General features: G+C 43.1%; 1 protein-coding gene across 3 annotated transcripts in view; it reads left to right on the forward strand.

Moving 5' to 3' along the window:
* wrn (WRN RecQ like helicase) overlaps positions 1-24596 on the forward strand; it is a 39312-nt gene extending 14716 nt beyond the window's left edge. For all 3 annotated transcript variants that reach the window (XM_070442881.1, XM_070442882.1, XM_024139247.2), the window contains exons 23-36: positions 412-556; positions 702-872; positions 2620-2714; positions 9005-9068; positions 9595-9668; positions 9982-10069; positions 10529-10641; positions 11623-11737; positions 11949-12080; positions 12517-12679; positions 13251-13414; positions 16009-16401; positions 16572-16727; positions 24310-24596. In XM_070442881.1, the coding sequence (XP_070298982.1) occupies positions 412-556; positions 702-872; positions 2620-2714; positions 9005-9068; positions 9595-9668; positions 9982-10069; positions 10529-10641; positions 11623-11737; positions 11949-12080; positions 12517-12679; positions 13251-13414; positions 16009-16401; positions 16572-16727; positions 24310-24423 (1987 nt within the window). In that variant the 3' untranslated portion in view covers positions 24424-24596. The remainder of the gene's footprint in view (positions 1-411; positions 557-701; positions 873-2619; positions 2715-9004; positions 9069-9594; positions 9669-9981; positions 10070-10528; positions 10642-11622; positions 11738-11948; positions 12081-12516; positions 12680-13250; positions 13415-16008; positions 16402-16571; positions 16728-24309) is intronic.
* Positions 24597-26156: the final 1560 nt, after the last annotated feature.

Genomic DNA, 26156 nt, shown 5'->3' on the forward strand with positions numbered 1-26156 from the left:
TTCCTGGAGATCTACTGTCCTGTAGGTTTTCACTCCAACCCTCTTCCTGGAGATCTACTGTCCTGTGGGTTTTCACTCCAACCCTCTTCCCGGAGATCTACTGTCCTGTAGGTTTTCACTCCAACCCTCTTCCCGGAGATCTACTGTCCTGTGGGTTTTCAGTCCAACCCTCTTCCCGGAGATCTACTGTCCTGTGGGTTTTCACTCCAACCCTCTTCCCGGAGATCTACTGTCCTGTGGGATCTACTACAGGGCAGTAGATCTCCAGGAAGAGGGTTGGGCTGTAAACCTACAGGGCAGTAGATCTCCAGGAAGAGGGTTGGACTGTAAACCTACAGGACAGTAGATCTCCAGGAAGAGGGTTGGGCAGCCCTGTTTTAGATCATCCATTGGGAATGTGTGTGTTTTCAGGGCGGTGAACAGAGTCGGTGTAAATGACACAGTGGACGGTGGGCGTCAGGACTACGGTGTGTTGGCATTCCAGCTGATGGGAGCCGTCAGTGCTATGGGGGAGAGATTCGGCTCCGCAGCCCCCATCCTGTTCCTCCGTGGATCAGTGAGTTTGAGAGTTTTGGGCTGGGTCATGTTCATTAGGGCATACTGGAACAAAACAGGAAAATGATTGTGTCCAGGTTGTCCCACTCTGTTTCCGTTAGTCTACTTGGTGCCTAATGAACATGACCTTGTTCTTCTTCTTCCAGTACTCTCAAAGGGTTCCTGAGAAATACCGGTGTCACCCTCTGTTTGGAGCTGGGAAGAGTGTCTCTGAGCCCTGCTGGAAAGCCCTGGCACGTGAGCTGGTGAATGAGGAATACCTGAAGGAAGCCACCGGCACTAGCAAGTTCTGTATCCTCTGTAAAATCACCCCCAAGGTACGACATAACATATCACAACATATCACAACAACACAACATGTATCACAACCATAATATATTACAACATAACACTACATACAGTGCATTCGGAAAGTATTCAGACCCCTTTTTCCATATTTTGTTACGTTACAGCCTTATTCCAAAATGGATGAAAACAAATGTTTCCCTCAATCTACCCCATTACCCCATTATGACAGTGAAAACTGGTTTTTAGACATTTTTGCAAATGTATTAAAAATAAAAAACTGATACCTTATTTACGTGACTGATGACCTTTTGCTATGAGACTCGAAACTGAGCTCAGGTGCATCCTGTTTCCATTGAACATCATGTTTCTACAACTTGATTGGAGCCATCTGTGGTAAATTCAATTGATTGGACATGATTTGGAAAGGCACACACCTGTTTATATAAGGTCCCACAGTTGACAGTGCATGTCAGAGCAAAAACCAAGCCATGAGTTCAAAGGTATTGTCCGTACAGCTCCAAGACAGGATTGTATCGAGGCACATGTATGGGGAAGGGTACCAAAAAATGTCTACAGCATTGAAGGTCCCCAAGAACACAGTGGCCTCCATCATTTTTAAATTGAATAAGTTTGGAACCACCAAGACTCTTCCTAGAGCTGGCAGCCCGGCCAAACTGAGCAATCGGGGGAGAAGGGCCTTGGTCAGGGAGGTGACCAACAACTCAATGGTCACTCTGACAGAGCTCTAGAGTTCCTCTGTGATGGGAGAACCTTCCAGAAGGACAACCATCTCTGCAGCATTCCACCAATCAGGCCTTTATGGAAGAGTGGTCAGACGGAAGCCACTCCTCAGTAAAAGGCACATGACAGCGCGCTTGGAGTTTTCTAAAAGGCACCAAAGGAAAGCTAGATTGAACTCTTTGGCCTGAGTGCCAAGCGTCACATCTCGAGGAAACCTGGCACCATCCCTACGGTGAAGCATGGTGGTGGCAGCATCATACTGTGGGGATGTTTTTCAGCGTCAGGGACTGGGAGACTAGTCAGGATCGAGGGAAAGATGAACGGAACAAAGTACAGAGATCCTTGATGAAAACTTGCTCAGGATCTCAGACTGAGGCCATGGTTCACCTTCCAACAGGAAGGGGAGAAACTCCCCAAATACAGGTGTGCTAAGCTTGTAGCGTCACACCCAAGAAGACTCGAGGCTGTAATCGCTGCCAAAGATGCTTCAACAAAGTACTGAGTAAAGGATCTGAATACTTATGTAAACGTGATATTTCAGTTTTTGCTTTGTCATTATGGGGTATTCTGTGTAGATTGAGGGGGGGGGGGGGAATTGATGAAATTTAATACATTTTAGAATAACGTGGAAAAAGTCAAGGGGTCTGGATACTACAACATAACACAACAGTATATTCTATACTACTGTCTCAGGACCGTTTCTCAGACTGGAATCAGTTATTTTGGATACCTGGTGTTAGTGTAAATGTTATGTCTTTGACAGTTTGTTTTGTCTTAAATCAAGAATTGTCAATGTGTTTATGGCTGAAACGTATTTCTAAGCATACTGCCTATAGAAATCAGGTGTAGTAAGCATGTTGGCTGTTCCTGAGGCGACCACTAGGCGACCACTAGGCGACCACTAGGCGACCACTAGGCGACCACTAGGCGACCACTAGGCGACCACTAGGCGACCACTTACTACAGCTTTCTCTATTATGTGTCTTATTCAGGGATGGGTTCAATTCCATTTCAATATATCATTCTTATTCAAAGGGGAGGTGGTGGCTGAGCCGAGCCCTGGATGAGAAACAGAGAACCCTCCTGCTCCAGTCGAGTGACCCTGACCTCAACACCTGGTCTGCACTAAGGTATGCACTACGTAGTACACTACCACATTCTACTGCTACTTAGTGTGCACACTCATTAGGGAGAGGACACACTCTTTAGGGAGAGGACACACTCTTTAGGGAGAGGACACAACTCTTTAGGGAGAGGACCACTCTTTAGGGAGAGGACGCACTCTTTAGGGAGAGACGCACTCTTTAGGGAGAGGACGCACTCTTTAGGGAGAGGCGCACTCTTTAGGGAGAGGGCGCACTCTTTAGGGAGAGGGCGCACTCTTTAGGGAGAGGCAGCACTCTTTAGGGAGAGGCGCACTCTTTAGGGAGAGCCACTCTTTAGGGAGAGGGCACTCTTTAGGAGAGGACACTCTTTTAGGAGAGGACACACTCTTTAGGAGAGGACACACTCTTTAGGGAGAGGACACACTCTTTAGGGAGAGGACACACTCTTTAGGGAGAGGACACACTCTTTAGGGAGAGGACACACTCTTTAGGGAGAGGACACACTCTTTAGGGAGAGGGCACACTCTTTAGGGAGAGGGCACACTCTTTAGGGAGAGGACACACTCTTTAGGGAGAACACACTCTTTAGGAGAGGACACACTCTTTAGGGAGAGGACACACTCTTTAGGGAGAGGCACACTCTTTAGGGAGGGACACACTCTTAGGGAGAGACACACTCTTTAGGGAGAGGACACACTCTTTAGGGAGAGGACACACTCTTTAGGGAGAGGACACACTCTTTAGGGAGAGGACACACTCTTTAGGGAGAGGACACACTCTTTAGGGAGAGACACACTCTTTAGAGAGGACACACTCTTTAGAGGAAGCACAAATGCCTTTCAATCGGGATGGCTTTGAGAGGCTCATCTGGGTCGTGTTCATTAGGGCACACCGTAGTGAAACATTTTGCATGATAACCAAAATGAGCATTCGTTATTGGACAAACAATAGATAGAATGTCCCCGTTTCACTCAGTTTCAGACACTTTTCTTAAAATGTGTGCAGTGTGAACATAACCCTGTTCTAGCCTGGCTTAGCTTCCAGAGGAGCGATTGGGAAAGGGTTCATTTGGTTATGTTATTATGTTATGCCCTATTCGCACGGGACTAGTATTACTAGAGAACGATGGGTATGTAATTATTCCTACCCCAGAATGTTAATTATTTCAGAGGACGATTCGGACGGGATTAGTCTTTTCCAAACTGCCTGCTGTAATAATAAATGTTTTCTCAATAAATTGAAGCCTGGAAGTTTTTTTAAATTCTAGGCATGAAGATATTTCAACATGTCCAGGTAATAACAGGCTACACTTCGAACCTGAGCTTGGATCCAAAGTTTCTAAACCAGACCACACCATTTTTGGTATAGTGCAGTCCTTCTCAAATAGTGGGGCGCGCCCCCCTGGGGGGGCTCGGAGCGATGCGTGTGACCCCGGGGAACATGCTTTTTTTTGCTGCAGGGAGTAGTTTTTTTTTACACTGAACAAGAGCACACAGCACAGAGCAGGAGATATGAAGTGCAGATAACAAAACCTTAAGAGACACCATGGAAAAATATTTAACAGGGATGAAAAGAAAGGCGGAGAGAGACGGAGATAATGAGACAAACGTAAGTCTCCCGAAAGCTAAGACGAGGAAATATGACAATGCGTATGTAGCGCTTGGCTTCACTGTGACTAAGGTGGGAGATGAGGAAAGACCGGTATGTTTACTGTGTCAAAAAATGTTGGCAGCGGACAGCATGAAGCCAAATAAATTAAGGCGTCACTTAAAGACATTACACCCCAGTCACGCTGATAAGCCGCTTGAGTTTTTTCAGCGAAAACGTGCCGAATATTGCCAACAATCGTCCCACTTTGTGAATGCTACTTCAGTAAACCAGCGAGCACTGTTAGCATCATATAAGGTGGCGTACCAAATTGCTCAGTGCAACAACAAAAAAACTCCATAGCAGAGGAGCTGATACTGCCTGCAGCATTAGACATGGTCTCTGTCATGCTGGATGACGCAAGTGCTGCAAAAATAAAAACTATGACTTCCTCATTTAGATTTTTTTTAAATCAGCACATTGTTTTATTCATTTTTGTTTTATAGGTCAAAGTGTTTCATATATTGTGCTCCTGAGTTAATGTTGCTGATCAATTTGAATTTATTATTATTTATTGATTATTTTATTTTTCAGTATCAAATGGTAAAAAAAAAAATACAGTTTAAATAAGGCGTGATTTTTTTTTTTACATTTCAGGCAAATCGATGCACTTTAAGTATTTTCTGTTACAGACTAAAAAACAATGTTAATAAAGTTATTCTTTGTTGTAAGTTGATCTATATTTCTTTCTTTCTTTTTAGTTTTTTAGTTTTCTTTAATGCTAATAAGGATACAATGTTATGCAGAGGTGTACTTATAACAATTTTATAGACAAATTATACTATTTACAGTCGCGGCGGAGAGTTGGTGGGCGGGAAATGTTTACTTCTTCCTAGGGGGGGGCGTAACAGAAAATAATCGAGAAGCACTGGTATAGTGTCACAATCGGTAGCGGTGCGTGGGTAAAATCAATGGTGAAGCCAAGCCAGGGGGGAAAAAGCCATATTACAACCTGTTGTAAATAATTGTTGTTTGTGCTCTATAACCCGCTAGTTCATACGCCACTGTGATTATATAAAGCCAAGACAACAGGCAGAATAAATTCAACCACACATCTCATTTTGTCTGTCATAGTTGAAGTGTACATATGATGAAAATTACAGGCCTCTCTCATCTTTTTAAGTGGGAGAACTTGCACAATTGGTGGCTGACTAAATACTTTTTTGCCCCAATGTACATTTGTTTCATCACAAGACCAGAGAGCAACATCTGTCTGAAGTCCACAAAGCATATTGCTTGATCCCTTCCCCATACTCGTAGAGGAACGTCAATACCACCATCCTCTCTTTCATGTTGCCATAACGGTCTATGACTCTAACATATAGTAGTTTACATTATTTTAGTTTGTTGTCCTAGGCCTAACTTACTTTCATGTGCAACAATGTAGTTAAGATTGGCCTACTATATCTAGCTACATATGCACAGTGTGATTTTTATGGTTGGATCAGAATCGCCGGTACCAGATCCCTGTCTCCATTCATGGCTAATTTAGGAAAGCCACCGGAGGACAACATTTTTTTTCTTTCAATTACGTTTGGGTTTTGATGTAATGTGATTGGTGTATAGCCAAATCCAAACTGGTTTCCCTGAACACTTTTTCATTGCGGTAGTCACTCAGTTTAGCTCAACGCTGATTGGCTATTCTTTATTTTTTTAATTATCAAGGGGAGCCAAATTCTTGCTGAATTCCCTTGCTATTAAATTCAATTCTGTGAGCGCCAAATTGTCATACTCTTTTTGACCAGACAGCATCAGATAGATGGGCTACACATAGAGAGACAGAGGGGCGCTGTTTTGCTCTCTCTGATGCTTTCTCTGGTGAGATGTATTCAGCCACTTGCAAATTGAAGGACAATTGTAGTTGTCTATTTTTTATTGTATATTTTTTTGTCCATTTTTTGGGGGGAAGCTTGGCTTCCCTTGTCATACATGAATACACGCCACTGGTCGCCATAATATTTTAATTGAGGAAGTTGGATCATAATCATTAGGATATTTTAGCGATCCACAGTAGAAGACATCATAAATGCCCCCCCAGAAAGTGAACTTGTCATTTCTAAAAGTCTAGCTCGATGTAATGCTGCTTTATAAACAGCAAGGGTTGCATTAATAAATAGGCTCAATATTTTTTTACTGCCGCACTTGGCGATGTTTAATTCGTTGGCAGAAAACGTAGAAACAAAAGCATTCACTGTGAAAGTTGATACATGTTGGCCCTTCATATATACAGTGCCATGAAAAAATATTTGCCCCCTTCTGATTTTCTTTAGTTTTCATACTGAATGTTATCAGATCTTAGTATTAGATAAAGGGAACCTGAGTTTACAAATGTATTCATATAAGTTACGCAACACCCAATTCCTCTGTGTGAAAAAGTAATTGTTAGTGGGCCAAAATTCCTCTACAGCAATGTGAGAGAGTGATCAACAACTACAGGAAGTATTTGGTGGCAGTCATTGCAGCTAAAGGTGGTACAACCAGTTATTGAGAGTAAGGGAGGAAATTCTTTTTTCACACAGGGGCATTGGGTTTGCCAAAACTTTATGAAATAAATTAAATAAGTATGTAATTGTTGTGATTTGTTCACTCAGGTTCCCTTTATCTAATATTAGGTTTTGGTTGAAGATCTGATAACATTCCGTATCAAAAATTTGCAAAACCATTAGAAAGGGGGCAAATACTTTTTCACCGTTCTGTAGGCTTTGAGCAGCACTTTGTTTTAAGCATACATTTATTTGACTTAGTTATTGGTTTCTTGCTCAATCCGTGAGCAAAAAACGCAGACATTTCTCTCAATACACAGGGATGTCGATTCGCATGGGACTATATTCAGAGGACCTTGGATTTAATCGAAAAACAGTTTTTTTCCCCCGGTTGGAATTATTCTCCTGCTTTGTAAAAATGACCCACATGGCATATTTGGACCGGACTTAAATGACGGATGTGGTGATTTGTGCTTGTGCACATAATTACACGTCCCTATCCTCCCCAGTAAAACGAATCCTGACCGAATAGGGCTATAGGAGCAACCAGCTGTTGCCACACATCAACAAAACAGTTTGTAAAAACATCAAAGAGATCAAAGTTAACACAACGTTGTGCCAAATGGAGCATATCTCCTGGCATTTGGCATGAAATTAAATCTCTGAAATCTGTACAGTAAATTCACATATAATACAGCTGGAAAACAGGCCCCAAGACAGCTTCTGCCCCTAGCCATAAGACTGCTAAATAGTTAGTTAATGGTTACCCAAACCATTGATATGGTACTCCCTGTATATATCTCCACATTGATCTGGTACTCCCTGTATATAGCTGCACATTGATCTGGTACTCGTACTCGGCTCCCGAGTGGCGCAGCGGTCTAAGACACTGCATCTCAGTGCAAGAGGCGTCACTACAGTCCCTGGTTCGAATCCAGGCTGTATCACATCCAGCTGTGATTGGGAGTCCCATAGGGCGTTGCACAATTGGCCCAGCATCGTCCGGGTTTGGCCGGAGTAGGCCGTCATTGAAAATAAGAATTTGTTCTTAACTGACTTGCCTAGTTAAATAAAGGTTAAATAAAAAATATAGCTCCTTTCTTGTGTATTTTTTTCCTCTTGTTACAATTTTCACGGTTAAGTCTACACCGGCGCATGTGACAAATACATTTTTATTATTTTATTAGATTTGAGAAAAAGCTGTAATTCTAGACGACTTTTGTATATTCTGTTGCATAATGACATGTTTATAATATTTAGTGTAATTCCAGATTTTCCAGGCTTTGGGAAAGGGAAGTTATTTGGGATTATTAGTGTGTGTGTGGTGCAGACGCGATGTTATTAGTGTGTGTGTGGTGCAGACGCGATGTTATTAGTGTGTGTGTGGTGCAGACGCGATGTATTAGTGTGTGTGTGGTGCAGACGCGATGTTATTAGTGTGTGTGTGGTGCAGACGCGATGCTTCTGGAATGTCATCAGCTTGTCAGCATCCCTGAGAGCTGTGTAGTGGAGGTTAGTGTAGCCAAAGCATTATGTTAAAACTCCCTTGTTCTTGACAAGGCCTCCATATTCTTCCCTGGCTCCACCATCCTGCAGCTGTCTCCTTTTTAAATGAGTGTGAAATGGTGCAAATCACCACCATGATATGGCTCCTGGATGTATCAATGTGTTGTCTTTTGATATCTTCTTCCTCTCTGTTTCATAGTGCGCCTTTCTGGCTCTCTCCACACATGCACACACACGTGTTTTCTTTGGCTTCCAGTCAAGTTCTGCCCTTGACTTTCTTTACATTTTACAGTTCAGTCATTTAGTGAATGCTTACTCTTAGAGCGAGTCACATTGGCTGTGTTATTTTGTGGAGCTTTCTTTACATTTTACAGTTCAGTCATTTAGTGAATGCTTACTCTTAGAGCGAGTCACATTGGCTGTGTTATTTTGTGGAGCTGTGTTTCATCCTAATTTGATCAATTATCAAATGCCTCAAAAATGCAAAGCTCACTAAACATGTTTCATTTTATTGAAATGTCACCTTTATGTCTGTCGTCTGGTACTGTGGGCTGTTTGGTGAACACTCACCAGTAGTTCAGTGTCTTCATGTTACAAATAGTTATTCAATCATTGGTGAGTAGTCACAGGGAATTTTGTCAACCCAGTACAAAAAGCTCTGTGTGCCTCTGATTTCAGACGAAAGCAGAACCCTGCGGCCTCCATCACTAATGCCCCTGACAGACAGTATTCCACCTCTCAGGTGAGTGTGTTCTGGAGGATTGGTACAGAGAGAATGACTAGCCTCCACCAATAATGTTTTTACAGATCTGATTATTTGGTCCCACTTTAAACAAAGTACAACTTATAAAGGCTTCATAAGCACTACATAAATGCTTCACAAATCTATAAGCGTATGTCATACTCTATAAATGCTGTGTAAAAGGTGACAAGTCCTTCCCACTGTAGGGTGAGCTGCCACAGTGTACAGTGTGTCATAACACATGTTTATGTTTATACACAATTGATKAAGTATAACATGCGCTTATAGATTTGTGAAGCATTTGTGGTGCTTATGAAGCCTTTTATGTAGGCTTTATTTATGCCTTTATAAGTTGCACTTAGTTTATAGTGGGTCTATTTTTATTTTTTGTAACACTTAAGTACCAACTGAAATACTTTTTCATGCAACAACACTATTGAAGTGCATGTTATAGATGGAAAATGGTTGACGGTCAATAAGTGTTGAATATGTCAAATGTGATTTTKATTTTTTTGTCTCTCCACAGAACAATGGGTTAAATGTCTGTTCTAGGCCAGTCAACAGCAAATCTATCCAGAAGTTGGACATGTCATCAAGCAGGTATGAAGAGGTTGATGTCGAGAATAGAGGACATGATATTTGCCTGTTTATGTGTACTTAGTTTGTTCAGATCCAATTTTGTAGTGTGAAACCTCTGAAACAACACAATAGGTGAATATTTTAATAAAAGTGTATGGTTTCCCAGACACCAAGTTAAGTCTTGGACTAAAAAGCCCTTTCAGTGGAACTTTTCCATTGATTAATGCTTTTTAGTCCAAGACTAGGCTTGATCTGTGTTCTGGAAACCAGCCCTCGGGTTATAGGAAGATATGAATTATCGGGTTTGATGGCTTTTCGTTACATGTATTTTTAGTGACAGGACGCCGTCCAAGTTGTTGACCCAGGTAGCGGTGTCCAAACCACAGCCAACCCCCATCTCCGCCAGAGAGCTTGAACTGCAGGTAGAGTCAACAGAGCAATAATCCATACTCCTTTTTAAGATGCACTCTATTTGATGAAACCAGTCAATTCAATAAATTGTTATTGTCCCCAAAAGGTAATTCGATTGCATCAATTACAAGACAAAGTACAGTGACACACATCACATTTTGCACAAAGACTGGCAGACATACGAAAAGAATACAAAATAAATAATATGGAGAACACTTACTTATTATGGACAATGATCTTGTATGTAAGTCCCCATCAATGTGCGGCCTCCCATAGAAATATATGCTGTGAAACGTGATCTTGRAGAGCCTCTCGTTTCATAGTCAGTGTACTGTAATTCCAGATAGGATTAAAAAGAAAAGCAGACTTCTCCTATGCTGCCTATAGCTCATTGCATTACATGTCATAATTTGTTGATTCTTGCTGATGTTCCTCTCTTGTAAATATCTCTGTAATTTGTTGTTCCATAGACGGCGTTGTACGCCAAGCTGGTTGCTGAACGACAGAAACTGGCCAGTGAGAAGGACATCCCACCGGCCATACTGGCCACCAACAAAATCCTCCTGGATATGGCCAAGATGAGGTACAGTGGGTTGATGGGGGTCTGCCTTCATGTATGGTGACTCACTTCGTCTTGTTCACTTTTCAYGAGTCGGTAGTCATAATTAGTTTTGAATTCAGTGGAACATGTACAGTACCAGTCAAAAGTTTGGACACCTAGTCGTTCAAGGTTTTTTCTACATTGTAGAAAAGTAGTGAAGACATTAAAACTATGAAATGACACATGGAATCATGTAGTAACCAAAAAAGTGTTAAACAAATCAAAATGTATTTTAGATTCTTGAAAGTAGCCACCTTTTGCCTTCATGTAAACTGTCGTTTCTCTTTGCTTTTTTGAGCTGTTCTTGACATAATATGGACTTGGTCTTTTACCAAATAGGCCTATCTTCTGTATACCACCCCTACCTTGTCACAACACAACTGATTGGCTCAAACGCATTAAGAAGGAAAGAAATTCCARAAATTAACTTTTAACGAGGCACACCTGTTAATTGAAATGCATTCCAGGTGACTACCTCACGAAGCTGGTTGAGAGAATTCCAAGAGTGTGCAAAGTGGTCCTCAAGGCAAAGGGTAGCTACTTTGAAGAATCTCAAATATAAAATATATTTTGATTTGTTTAACACTTTTTTGGGGGGTTACTACATGATTCCATGTGTTATTTCATAGTTCTGATGTCTTCACTATTATTTTACAATGTGTAAAAAGAAAAACCCTTGAATGAGTAGGTGTGACCAAACGTTTGACTGGTAAACAAACGTTTGCAGGTTAACAAAGCTGGTGGTCAAAACAGGTCATAGCCACAGACCTCCCTGGTTCTTTGGCCAGATCTGTGTTCATACTGATATGTAATTATCATTTAGCATGCTGCTGTATTAAAATAACTACTAGTGAGTAATAATCTCTTTTTAAAAATGTCATAATCCTTAAATGTTAACATGGAAAATAGTAAAAAAATTCAGTGTACTGTTTGCTAGTTGATGATGGTGTTGGTGTTTTGCAGGCCGTGCACTGTGTCCAGTCTGAAGCAGGTGGATGGTGTTTCTGAGGCAAAGTCCAGCATGCTTATACCCCTCCTCAAAACCATAGCAAGTTTCTGTGAGCTTCACAACTTGAAGGTAAGTCATGTCCATAATTGAGACAGGCATAGGCTATGATTCGACTATCATAAACCATAAGTTAATCCTACATGATCATAACAATTGGTCTCATCACGTGTTCCTAAATGTGTTTTCCCAGATTCTACTACCAACAACATGGCAAACAACACATTGGCTGGTATTTATACAGGGTGTTCAACAATGTCTTAAACTCTTGTCTGTTGTCCAGGTGGACTCCTCGACTCTGGCTGCAGCCCCAGGTCCAGAGAGCGTTAGGGGGGCGGTGACTGGGAGGTCCTCCTCTCTACCCAACAGTATTGCTATCACCTACAGACTGTTCCAGGAGGAGGGCAAGAGCATGGTTAGAGAGCCCTGTTCTAGTCCTGGCTACATGAAATGGCCATCTGGTTTTATTTATTTCAATTGGAGATCGTATCCTTTTCACAATGTCATACCATTAAGAAGCATGCTATGCTTGCTGGGAGATTCTTTCTACATGAGCCTTTCTCCTACAGTTTCTGCAACTATGGTGGGAGTCAAACCAGGCCAGTACGGCTCTACTTGGTTTGGTATAATAAAAAAAAATATATATATTTTCAATTTAGGGCTGTATTCAAATTTGATATACATACCACCACTAACATGCATATATCTGGACATCGAAGACGATGGACGATTTCGGTGCACAGACCTGAATTCAATTTCCACCTACTGTGCTCCTCAACTGACACCGTCCTTTATGAGCACTATAAGCATGTAATGTGTTGTTCTTAAAGATATGTGTGTGTTGTGTTCAGAGGCAGGTGTCTGATGTGCGCAGTTTACCCGTTGCTGTGCTAGAAACTCAGCTGATCCAGGCCTTCAGGGCAAACCACCCACTGGACACAGAGAGAGCTGGTCTAACAACCGCCATACGAACTACCGTCAGCCGCATCATCCAGTCACACCCTGTCAACTCTGGTACGGACATATCACTTCCTGTATCGCTCAAAATTAGATTAGATCTCAAAGTCTCATCTAGGTTGAGAAAAACTCTGCATTAAACACTAGCCTGGCCCCAGATCTGTTGTCTACTTCTGTAGCCTGGTCCCAGATCTGTTGTCTCCTTCTGTAGCCTGGTCCCAGATCTGTTGTCTACTTCTGTAGCCTGGTCCCAGATCTGTTTATGCTCTTGCCAACTCTATTGTTGTCATTGTGAAGGGGCAGAAACAGACTGACCCAGGCTACATTAAACTTTATTTACCAAGATAAACAATCTTATCACGTCCCGGCATGGTTTAGGGTCAGCAGATTTCCCAGATCAGAAAAAACTCCTGAGTAGGAATGCTTATCTTGGATCAGGTTCCCTCTCTTTTTCAATATGATGTAAAAGGCGAAACCGATCCCAGATCTGTACTTCTACTCTGAGACGCTTCGGCTACATTAACACAGGCAGCCTAATTCTGATATTTTTTTTCTCTAATTGAGAACCCCCCCTCTCTCCACACTGACAAACCTTGTCGCTCTCGACTAACCCATCCTCTTTCCCCAGACCTCAGTGACATCAAGGCCATTCGAGCCAGAGTCCCCGAAGACATTAGCACCTTCCTCATCCAGTTGACTGTGGAGCTGCTGCAGAGACAGGGGATGCCCACGGCCCCACCTGCTGTTTCCACCAGCCTACAGCAGCCTGAGCTCACCTGGATAGAACCAGAGGTCAATATAAGATTTTTGTTATATAATATCTGTCAATTAGCAGACGCTTTTATCTAGGGATGTAACGATTCACAAATACGCATCGGTCCCAGATACAAGTGTTTAAGATACTAGGGCATCGGTCCACGGACCCCAAACTGATCCAAATGTAGGATGCATCGTTCAGGAAATCAATTCAAACGTTACGAATCGCCGGTTCACTAACAGTCGTTGCTCATATTACGGTCTGCCTTCCGAAAACATCTTATGTGACATGTGGCCTGATCTTGCACATCTGCTCTTTACCTTCAGCATTCAAATGCTAAAATGGCTTGTACGATATACGGCTTTATTAGTTGTGACAACAAAACTATCACATGACATAGGCGCTGTTGGTAATGGTGTTTTTACCAGAATAAAAAAAAGAACTCATCTGGCTATACCTGCTGAATGGGGATTTTTCAGGTTCACCATCCGAAATAGTTTTGGTAAACAATCAGTGTTTATGGTCATTTTTAGTTATACAGGGTAAAGTTGATGATTTCATAACAAGGACAGCAATCACGTTTTGCAAGTTGCGCTGCATCGCTGATGTGGGAGGAAAAAAATAAGGTTACTTCCAAACGGTCAAAACCAATCCATTTTGAGATGGGGGGGGGGGGAATTGTGATAAACTCAGCAAAAAAATAAATTTCCTCTCACTGTCAACTGTGTTAATTTTCAGCAAACTTAACATGTGTAAATATTTGTTTAACAAGATTCAATAACTGAGACATAAACTGAACAAGTTCCACGGACATGTGACTAACAGAAATGGAATAATGTGTCCCTGAACAAAGGGGGGGTCAAAATCAAAAGTAACAGTCAGTATCTGGTGTGGCCACCAGCTGCATTAAGTACTGCAGTGCATCTCCTAATGGACTGCACCAGATTTGCCAGTTCTTGTTGTGAGATGTTACCCCACTCTTCCACCAAAGCACCTGTAAGTTCCTGGACATTTCTGGGGGGAATGGATGGCCCTAGCCCTCAACCTCCGATCCAACAGGTCCCAGACGTGCTCAATGGGATTGAGATCCGGGCTCTTCGCTGGCCATGGTAGAACACTGACATTCCTGTCTTGCAGGAAATCACGCACAGAACGAGCAGTATGGCTGGTGGCATTGTCATGCTGGAGGGTCATGTCAGGATGAGCCTGCAGTAAGGGTACCACATGAGGGAGGAGGATGTCTTCCCTGTAACGCAAAGCGTTGAGATTGCCTGCAATGACAAGCTCAGTCTAATGATGCTGTGACACACCGCACCAGACCATCTGGTGTACCAAAATGCAATGACGCTGTCGTTGTGATCGAAGCGTTACACGACTGTATTCCCTTGGTTTATTTCTCCTTCATTGGGGTACAACCGGGGTAAGTGTCTCATGAGGGTCTCTCTCCCCTGTAGTCAGCACGGATCCTACTTTCTGATTAGAAATGCACTGATGTCAGGTAGTTTATTCCTCCTTATCAAGCCCAGAATGTAGCCATCATTTGATGTACATATCACTACTCCTGATGAACGACGCTACTATCTATCTACAGTGCCTTAAAGAATTCACACCCCCTGACTTTTTCCACATTTTGTTGTGTTACAGCCTGAATTGAACATTTATTAAATTGAGATTTTGTGCCAGTGGTTTACACACAATACCCCATAATGTCAAAGTGGAATTATGTTTGGAGAAATGTTTACAAATAAAATGAAAACTGAAATGTCTTGTGTCAATAAGTATTCAACCCCTTTGTTATGGCAAGCCTAAATAAGTTCAGGATAAAAAAATGTGCGTCACAAGTTGCATGGACTCACTTTGTGTGCAATAAGTGTTACTACATAATTCACCGTGGATATATTTCATTTTATATTCAGATTGTGCCCGTGACAAAGCCTTCTCAGCTAAGCTAAGCCTTTCAAATACACCTGTGTGACGGTTCATTTCTCAGTGTGGTTGATAACAACTCCTTCAAGGTGAAGGTATAATGACATCTCCAGCCCTAAAGTCGTGCACTATAGTCTCTTTATCTCTCTCTCTTTTCCCGTACACGCTCTCTTTATCCCTCTTTTTCTCTCTTCTCCTCCTCCCCCTCTCTCCTCCTCTCCCTCTATGGCCACTCTTGTCAGTGCAGAGCCCAATCTCTCAGGCTGCTCTAGTCCCCATTAAGGGGACAGGCTTTAAAGGCTGACATCTGGTGCCTTCCTCTCAGACTGATTACTACAGAGGACCTATTTCCTTAAAGGCTGACGCAGCACGACAAGCCCGGCCCCATGCCCAAGCCAAGCTTCATGACCCAGCCTGGCCCCTGTCCTCAGCCCCACTGCCCAGCCTAGCCCCACTCCCCTCTCCAGATGTGAAAGCAGCTTGGGAGGTTTTTCACACCACTGGCTCACTTCTACATGGGAGTCATCTCCCTCGTTGCTGTTGAGTCCATGTTAGTGGCTCATAGTGATATTTGACACTGTCAGTTTGGGTAGGATTTTGTTGCAGTTGTAAATACTAGCTCCTAATGGAATCCAGCTCTCAAGTCATATGTGACATCATTCATTAGCACTAAGTAGGCACTTCACTTGTGTGTTTCTTCCAGGACAAACCAGTGAGAGAACCTTCCGTCCACAAGCCAGTGTGGACAGAAAAAGACCCAGCCCAGCCAGCCCCCATCAAGCTATCCCCAGCCCAGCCAGCCCCCATCAAGCTATCCCCAGCCCAGCCAGCCCCCATCAAGCTATCCCCAGCCCAGCCAGCCCCCATCAAGCTATCCCCAGCCCAGCCAGCCCCCATCAAGCTATCCCCAGCCCAGCCAGCCCCCATCAAGCTATCCCCAGCCCAGCCAGCCCCCATCAAGCTATCCCCAGCCCAGCCAGCCCCAGTGGAGCTATCCCCACCCCAACCGGTTGGTTGGTCAGCAGTCGGACTCCCAGACGAGATGGAGATGAGTATGGAAGAGGATGACCTCTTCAGGGATCTTCCAATGCCAGAGGTAATGTTCAGCTAACAAAGACAAACTGTTTCAAAACTAGCCTGTACTTTTTACACCAATACACCTCTGCGGAAACCTATCTGCATTTGTGGACTAACATGATTTGCAGTATGTCTCAGTCAATGTGTCTCCTACTAAAGATGATGTGTTGTCTTCTCTCTCTCTGGTAGGAAGTGGGTCCCATCCCAGAGTATGTCCTTGCCCCTAAGGCTCTTACTGCAGCCGCCACGGCTGTCCCCCAGACCAGTGCAGTGAAGCTGGCATCCTGGAACAAYGAGCCGCTGGATGAGGACACACAGGAACTCTTCAATGACCCCCCTCCTCAGGTAGAAGTTATTGATTTGCTGTTGTGTGTTTTTCTCAGCCTAGAAAAAGTGGATTTCACTCACGATATGAAACGATATACCAGACCTATTATTTCAGCAAAATAGACACATMTTTGATTCACAAACATAACAAGTGTCAATGTGTGGGATACGTGATGATATAAATGATATTTCTTACATTACAACCAAGGCGATGAATACGTATTATTTTAACTGTGGATTTAATCATCAATGAGGCAGAGGAGGATAAATATCTGCTCTCATTGGTGCYGCTGGCTTCCGGGTTGGATGCGCGCTGTGTTAAGAAGCAGTGCGGCCAACCAAGCCGCACTGCTTCTTAACCCAGCGTGCATCCAACCCGGAAGCCAGCCGCACCAATGTGTCGGAGGAAACACCGTGCACCTGGCGACCTTGGTTGTGTTTCGGAGGACGCATGGCTTTCGACCTTCGTCTCTCCCGAGCCCGTACGGGAGTCGTAGCGATGAGACAAGATAGTAATTACTAACAATTGGATACCACGAAATTGGGGCGAAAAAGGGGGTAAAATGTTTTTATTTTTTAAAAAGAAAAGAAAAATCCCTTTCCCTGCATTAAAGAAACTACTCAGCAGTGGTGGGCCGTCAGGGCCAGCAAGGCCTTCTCTGCTGGCCTAAACATCATCAGAATATATATATTTTTAAAATATATTTTCCCACAAATATGTATTAAATTATTCCCCAGAGTAAGAATTATACTCTTCATTTCATAGCTTTCCTCTTGGTTGCACTGCTTCTAGCCCCAGGTTGAGATTTGGAGGGCTGGTCTTTATGTTAGATCTTTTATCCAATCATATTCAGCCATCATGTGTTGCCAGGGGTCTAAAATCTGCCCTCAGGCCTTCAGAATCAACAGTGCGGGCGCTTGTAGCTTAAAGTGAATGGAAATGAAAATTTAGTGTCAACCAATCAGCTTTAGAGTTGGCTATTGTACGCCTGCTGGCTGGCTCCAGTGTTACACAGGAGCCAGCTAGCAGGCGTAGTGCGTGCACGTCTTTTGATTGGATTTTACCACATATTTGAGAAGCAGGTCCTATGGGCAGGTCTATGCAGATCCTCAGAACTAGAAACTGAATTTGATAAACAATTTAATTTGCGTACAACTAAGCTGTTTTTCAACCCACAATGGCGGAAGGAGGAGAAGATATCGATTTGGTCGAGGATATAATTATAACGCCATTCTCAAGACGAACTTTTCAAGAAAAGTTAGACATTGTAAGGAGAGGTCACCCGACGCCGATGCTACAAAGCCTGTCACAGGCGGGAAAGGGGTTCGTTCGCCACTTTCAAAGTTCCAACTACGAGCGCTATCAATGGCTCACAGGCTCCGAGAAGCACTGCAAACTGTACTGCTGGGAATGCCTATTATTTGCAAGTGATCGATTTGGTGTTGGAGCCACACTGGCTTTGCAAACTTGAGTTGTCTAACCAAGGCAGCAACGAGACACCAAAGGGGAAATGCAGTACAGCTCTCACTCGTCCTGCGGTTATGTGACGGACACAGGATCAAGGAGCGATTTATCCGATTTGAAGATGTGACAAGCGGGAAAGGGGGGTGATGACATTGCCGCTCTTATTTTCCGTTTCTTGGAGGAAAATGAATGTAGTCTGGATAAAGTTGTGGCACAGTGTTTTGATGGCGCAGCAGTCATGGCATCTGGACTCAATGGGTGCAGGCTAAAGTTAAGGAGAGGGACCGATGGCCTTATTCATTCACTGCTATGCACATCGATTAAATTTAGTACGGACTCAAGGAGCCTCAAAGCTTAAAGAATGCAAGGTCTTTCTTTGCCAACCTCAATGGCCTGCAGCATTTTTCTCACGATCCCCTAAACGCACGCAACTGCTGGATGACATCTGCAAGCGTCGTCTTCCTAAGGTTGCACCAACGAGGTGGCAATATACATCTAGATTGGTCAATGCAGTCTTTGAAAAAGAGAGTTGCCCTAAAGGAGCTGTTTAACCACTTACTGGAACATCATGATGACCATGACGGGGATACTGTGCTTATGGCTGATGGATTTAATGCACGTTTGGATGATTTTGAGTTTTGTTTTTTGCTTGAAACATTCAATGGGATTTTTATTATTCGGATGTGCTTTTTGGAATTCTACAGAAACAAACTTTGGATGTACAATTCTGCCTGACAAGGGTGAACGAGTTTTGTGACACAATTGAGCGAGAGAGGTGCAGGTTCAGTCAAATCTACGATGACACAGCGCGCATCTCAAGTTCACCCAGCGCACGCAGAGGCCCAGCACAAGGAGACCCTCGCACATACTATCAACAACTCCACAGCAATATTCTGGACAACATTCTTTGCCAGATACGAAACAGGTTTCAAGACCACGAAAAATTAATGTTTCTCTCCCTCCTGGACCCCCGGCACTTTCAGACCTACCGGGAAAAAATCCCGAAAACAGCCTTCTCCAGCTTAACAGAGAGTCACGGAACACTGTTCGACCTATCCAAGCTAAAAACAGAACTGACTGTAATGTATGCTATGACTGATTTTGAAGGGAAAAGTCCCTCTGATCTCCTTGATTTCCTTAAGCAGAAAAATCTGAATGAGGACATGGGGCAACTTTACACATTGGCATGTGTGACAGTGACTATCCCTGTGTCCACGGCTTCTGTCGAGCGGTCATTCTCGGCCTTAAAGCGAATCAAAACGTATTCCAGAAATGCTACTGGACAGACTCGGCTTTCAGCATTAGCCTCCATGTCGATAGAAAAGGACTTATTGGTGGAACTAAAACGCACAGATAGACTGTACAGAGTCACAGAGTCATTGAAGTCTTCTTGAGGAAAGAAAGGAGGAAGGATTTTGTGTTCAAATAATCAGTCTTTGGTGAGTAGGCATACAATGCATTTTATTTTTTATTAAATGTGTATGTATGTTTCGCATTTTATTTCGTTAATATTAAATACCCTATATATTAACAAAATAAAATGGCAAATAGCCTATGTTGCAAATTATTTGTTTTCTTTCTTTTATTTTCAGTGAATAGTTATGTGTCTATCATCACGGTGAAACTGCTTTGGGTGCGACAATGCGCTGTTTAGTGAACACACTGTATTTATTTTTTGGGGGACTTAAAGCTCAAAGTTTGTGGACCAGAAATGGATYGAAGAAGAATATTAATATAACTCTGTTGCACTCGACTATGTTCTTGCCTATTAGTTGAACTGTACTGTATTGTACTCTTCCCCTGCAATTCTCTGAATAAAAATGTCAATTTCAAGGTGACGCAACGCCTGGTTATACTGCGTTTCTGTAATAAGAGGTGGATTAATTCGGGTGGGACTGTGTAGGACCTCACTGAAGGCCCAGGCCCCAGGCCCACGGCACGCTACTGCTACTCAGTAAGCCTTTTCAAAACCCTGGGAAAACTCCACTAAGTGGAAAATGCGCAACAGCTTCCAGTCTGTACTTCCAGTGTGTGGAGCTCTCTAGGTCAACGTCAGTGCTCTTGTTCAGCTGTTGATCTCTCTTCCCAGGGTGTCCACGCTAAGGTCCTCATTTCCACGTAGAATTGGATGGAGCTGAACTCATTAGCATAAATCCAGTTGGTAATACCTTCCATCAAGCCCAATTTATATCTCACCCACTCCTGTAGCTAAAGGTCCTCAATAGAAAGGGAAGTAGTGTCATTGACCCACTGAAATGATGCGTTATGCATCCACTAACTGGTCGTTTTGTAGTCATTCTGGTGTCCTGCTGGCAGTGTGACTAGAAATACCGTCACACAGTTGTAGTGATACTACTGCCATCCTCCAGTTGTGGTTTTCACAGCACAACAGAGCAGATTGTTTGAGAGCTGTTTAATACCGACAATTGCGTGCAACTTAAGAGATCTCCCTGATGACACGGGTGGTGATCTTGTGCCCTGACATGCAGGAATTCACCATAAATCCAAAACAAAAACAGATCTGCGCCAGATGAGCCCACAGCAGGATGTCCACCCGCCCCAGTCAGGCGAACACACAGACCCTCTGGTTAATGCAGAGTTAATTGTTATTCGCCACAAAGAGCTTTGTTTATTTGTGACGTTTTCCAGAGGGTCGTGACCCTTGGATCTCGCTAATCCCACACGGGAGGATCGATGAAAACGTGGTGTCCCCCGTCTAACGAGATGAGTGTGCCCTGGCTTTGCCTGGAGCTGGTTTACGTTTAACCTCTGACCTGGGGTCAGCGCTCAGCGGGAGCATCTTGAACGCCCTTTGACCTCCTTTAACCCCATCAGTCCCGAGACCCCTGCAAAAATCGGCTTTTCATTTATCTGTATGTCCAGTCCTTATATTTAGCCTCACAATGAATTGTTGTACCATGTCCTGTTCAGGACAACCAGGGCTACAAGTAGAACACAACACTATTTGATATAAACTGTTGCATTCATGAATTCTATGGACAAATTATTTAAAAAAATTAAATGAAGTCCGCCAAAGCAAAAACCTGATAAATTAATTTATAGAAGGCTGTAAGTACAGAAATTGTTTGCTCTGTGGGAAATTAATATCCAACTAGTCAGTGACTACTGTGTGGAGTTTGACAGCAACTTATTACCGTATATGATTTCCCTTTTTTGAACCCCTTACCATAATGACTCTTATATAGCAAAATGTGTGTTTGTGAGTCTCAGCTTTTCATAGTTTTTTAATAGTTTGTAGCTCAAACCATTCGGCTTCTACAGACGTTTTTGTCAAAAGACCCGGTCCCCTTCGGGATCKGACCTTGTCTCATAAACACCATTCTGGCTCAGCCCTCTTTAGCTCAAACACACAATGTTTAAGAGTGGTTAGAAGTCCAACTGGCGCCGGCGTCGCGGTGGGACTCGTGGGTTAAAGGCCACTGGACACCCCTGCTGTGGCGAGGGTCTGCAGTGGTCAAGAGCTGGGACCAGGTGTGGACAGAACAGTCTGCAGTGGTGAAGAGCTGGGACCAGGCTGCAGTGGTCAGCACAGTCTGCAGTGGTCAAGCGCTGGGATCAGGCTGCAGTGGTCAGCACAGTCTGCAGTGGTCAAGAGCTGGGATCAGGCTGCAGTGGTCAGAACAGTCTGCAGTGGTGAAGAGCTGGGACCAGGCTGCAGTGGTCAGCAGACTGTTGAGTTGTGGAGCCTCACATGCAGACATAACTGACTGCAAGGGTGTCCAGACATAACTGACTGCAGGGGTGTCCAGACATAACTGACTGCAAGGGTGTCCAGACATAACTGACTGCATTTCTTCACCACGATCAATTTGAGTTTTTTTTTTTTATCAGTGTTTCTCATCAAAGAAAAACCCCTCAATCATTGACTGTTGATGTGAATGTGTACTTGAAAGCTTTATTTTTCCACCTTCTCCGCACGCTCCACTGTGCCTCCTATTCATGGTAACCTGTAGATCAATATGTGCATTAGAGCTCCCTCTAAATAGATCAACAGCCGGATCTGTTCTCCCCTTCACCGAGCGGCGGCGGTGAGGTCACTAAAGATTTAGCACCAATGAGATTGAGGGAGACCAACAAAAAAATAAATGCTCTCCTCGAGGAAATTACATTTAGAGGGGTCAGATAAATGGCTTAGGAGGAATTGTGATGAATGGTAATCCGATGTTGGATAGCACGCTTGTGTGTCTTGTATTGATGCAGCTGCGTGCATGAGACTCACATAGACATACAATGGACTGCGGACACTAGACCAAAGGAGAATCCGGGAAGTCCAGTTTAGTCTCCAGGTCCAACCGATTGTAGCAGTCTAGCCATGTGAATTATTGTCTCTCGGCACATTTGGCCGTTACAAATTTGTGCTGGTACATATTTCCTATACTTCATTATAACATGCCCATCAAATAGATTGAAGTCCAGATCCCGTTTTTATCAGCTGTGTGGCCAAGAGATCTATTTCTCATAAAGCCTCTATACAGTTGTTTTGACAACAGCTTGTTTCTTTTACTGTGGTTGGTTTTCAATCACAGGACCASGACACTAATACGTCAGCTTTGTTTTTAGAACTTGTCATAGTAGATATCAGAGGTGTCACAGATGGGGGATTTATTGTCTGAGGTTTGCGTGCATTCCTCAACCTCTATTTTTTTTAAGCTTAAGTCATTCTGGGCTTCTAAGCATTTTTGTATCTCTGACTTGAGGAGACACAGAGAGTCACTGAGGACCCCTGAGTTTTTCAGTAAGAGCAGTGTTATCGGCTGCATGGCGTCTCTATTTACCCAACCAATAGGTCACGTACTGTAGGTCGGACTCCTAATCCAGTGTGGTTTATTCACCAGAGCTCCTTCTTCTAATCTCTGTCTAGCTTCAGGAGACACCACAAGCCTCACCATAACATAATTTGTTCTTATAAAGGTTATAAATTTAAAGAAAATGCTGTTTTTGTTAATTATGTTAACAGCACATACTTTTAATGGGTGTTAAATACGCATATTAGAAGTTACTTCAAATCTAATTTGATTTATAGAGGACATTTCTTACAACAAATAATAATATCTGGGAAATGTTAATTGCGTTCATCCATCCATTTAACACCAATACAACTCAATTCAGGTGGAAAGAACCGGAGTGAAAGATGGAATGTGATTTTATTTGACTAAAGAACTGTGGATTTGATGCAACAACTGGGACCAATTCTGCAGACAAACACTCAATTTAACAAAGTCCCACCAGAGCTTTCTCCTACATGATCTCCGTAAAAACTTTGGAGCAGATTTCTCCCTGAAGTACCTTTCCATATTTTACATGACAGCCGGTGAAGTTCTCAGTACCAGAACATTGCCAGAACAAATGTGTGAAGTTCACATTTAGTAGGTTGATGATAAGAACTTGAAAGGGAGTACCCAGCAGGCAAAACRGGTTGCAATGGCGTCAGGTTGTWTATTGGTTTGATAGGGATGTTTGGTTCACGTCTTTTTTATGAAAAAGGCGTCTTTACAATAACGAAGATTTGACGTGTTTTCCACAAAGTCATGAAAGACTTTATCTGGTTGTAATAGAGACCAGTTGGTTGTAAACTGGTTATATGACGTCTCAACCAGAACCAGTTTACCACCAGAGGATTATGGAATTAAGATGTCGTGTGCCCACCTGGTAAACCAGGGTTTCCCTATTCGTGTGCGCCACCGGAGGTGGGGAAACACTGTCTCCGGTGCGCCACCGGAGGTGGGGAAACACTGTCTCGTGGCGCCACCGAGGTGGGGAAACACTGTCTCCGGTGGCGCCACCGGAGTGGGAAACACTGTGGCGCCCACCGGAGTGGGGAAACACTGGGGCGCCACCGGAGGTGGGAAACACTGGGCGCCACCGGAGGTGGGGAAACACTGGGCGCCACCGGAGGTGGGGAAACACTGTCTCCGGTGGCGCCACCGGAGGTGGGGAAACACTGTGGCGCCACCGGAGGTGGGGAAACACTGGGGCGCCACCGGAGGTGGGGAAACACTGGGGCGCCACCGGAGGTGTAGAGGTGTAGAGCTTTGCTAGTTTTCAGTGGAGCCAACAATAACTATCGACCAAGAGTGGACTCATTGTTGTCAATACATGTTCATTTCTCCACAGAATGTCAGCCAGCCGGCGAAGAGAAAACTACCGGACTGGGCTGAACTACCAAGAGGTTCAAGTTCGTTGGCCTGTACAAAGAAAACCAAAAAGAACAAAGGACTTTTTTCGTAACTGACCAGTGACCAACAAATTATTCTTACTGACCAAATGTTTCTTATTTTCTTTATTACAAAATGGCAAATAAGGTGTTCATGTCCAACTTAACAATGTAACATAGCAGACTAATTCATGTAAAACATGTAATTATGTAATACTTCTTGTAATAAAGGTACAACTTGAATGTACAGTATTTTAGAGGAAATCATTGGGAAGTATGATTGAGTCATGGAATAATCTCATTTCTTAATGAGTTGCATCTAGTTAAATTAGTACCCACAAGTGAGAAGTATCTAATCTAACTGTGCCAAGTTGACAAGATAATTATTAGTATGTTGTAAAATACACAACTCATTAACATATGTATCATTGGTAAGATGACCTTATCACAGAGATCATTCAGTTTGTTGCTGAGCTAAGGTATGTGTCATTCATTCAAATCCTGTACAGACCTTCGATAATTACATTTTAAGGTTAAGAGATTAGCAAATACAGGGCTTTTACATCCATGTGGACATTTTAATCCTGGTTCAGATTAGTGTGTCTGCAGACACTACTTTCTATTGAGATTAACTGGCAAGACTTATTTTGTCACCGTTTGATCCTGGTGGGAAGAGAACTGTACCAGTTATAAGACTATCAAATGTTGATTTCCTGTTCTGGTGGCTCTTTTAAAGTTTGAGACCTGACCATTTTTTTAAACTGGAGAGGTTCAGAGTATCCAGATTATAGTGGTTCTCTTTGCTTTACATTTTGCCTGGATAAAAGACCATCACAGTTCATAGTGATTCTTGCAGTAAAGCCACGACTGCATGTGTATCCGTGCATTGGCCAGTACTACTGCAGTCATTTATGACATCTACATTTGCTCAACTATGCAATGTCTAGCTAAACTAAACAAAAGTCCTCTCAATCAAGCTCTAACATAAATGATTATATACTGTATGCATGGTTTCTTTTTTAATATSAACTGTATTTGAGCATGTATTTTTGTAGTAAATTATGCATTTAACTTTTTGTTGAGGGTAACAAAAATAAAATCCACCCTCTTCTTGGAAACACAATAATATAGGGGGGGAAAAGGAATCAATTTCACCATTGTGGCCACAGTGCTATCTCAGAAGTGCATCTCATGCTGACCAAAATAGACTTGATCTAAGATGCATCCTGTACCAATACTATAGATTTCCATTGGGTGCTGTGGCTAAAGTGAAACCCCCTTTGAGGTAATTCTAAACAGCCTGCCCTCTTTGGCTCAGAGTGGCAGAGTCAGCAATTACTTGACATTAGTTACCTAATGTTAGTCACTGTCTCGGATACAGTGGCTAGTTTGATGCTGAAGCTCTGATGCTGTCAAGTAACATAAAAGTGCAGATCAGGACTCTTCCCCTGAACGCATTTGTTATAAACCTGGCCCTCATCAATAAAACCTTAAGAGGAAAAGCCCAGTCAATATAGTGTTTTATAGAGACGGGGAAACATGTTAAAGTTTGATCAGAGACCCGGGCTACATCTATAGTACAGTCGGAACTAGAAGCACAAGCATTTCGCTAGCACTCGCATTAATATATGCTAACCATGTGTATGTGACCAATACGATTTGATATGAAAAACAGCATTTAAATTACTGATTGTTCTTTAACTAGCGTCGGGGGGTGCGTCGAGCACAAATGCTTCTCTCGGGTATGTCCTAAATGGTACCCTATTCTCCCTGTAGCTACAGTATATGGACCCTGGTTAAAAGTAGG

This window comes from Salvelinus sp. IW2-2015, linkage group LG4q.1:29 (assembly GCF_002910315.2).
Source record: "Salvelinus sp. IW2-2015 linkage group LG4q.1:29, ASM291031v2, whole genome shotgun sequence".
NCBI classification, from domain to species: domain Eukaryota; kingdom Metazoa; phylum Chordata; class Actinopteri; order Salmoniformes; family Salmonidae; genus Salvelinus; species Salvelinus sp. IW2-2015.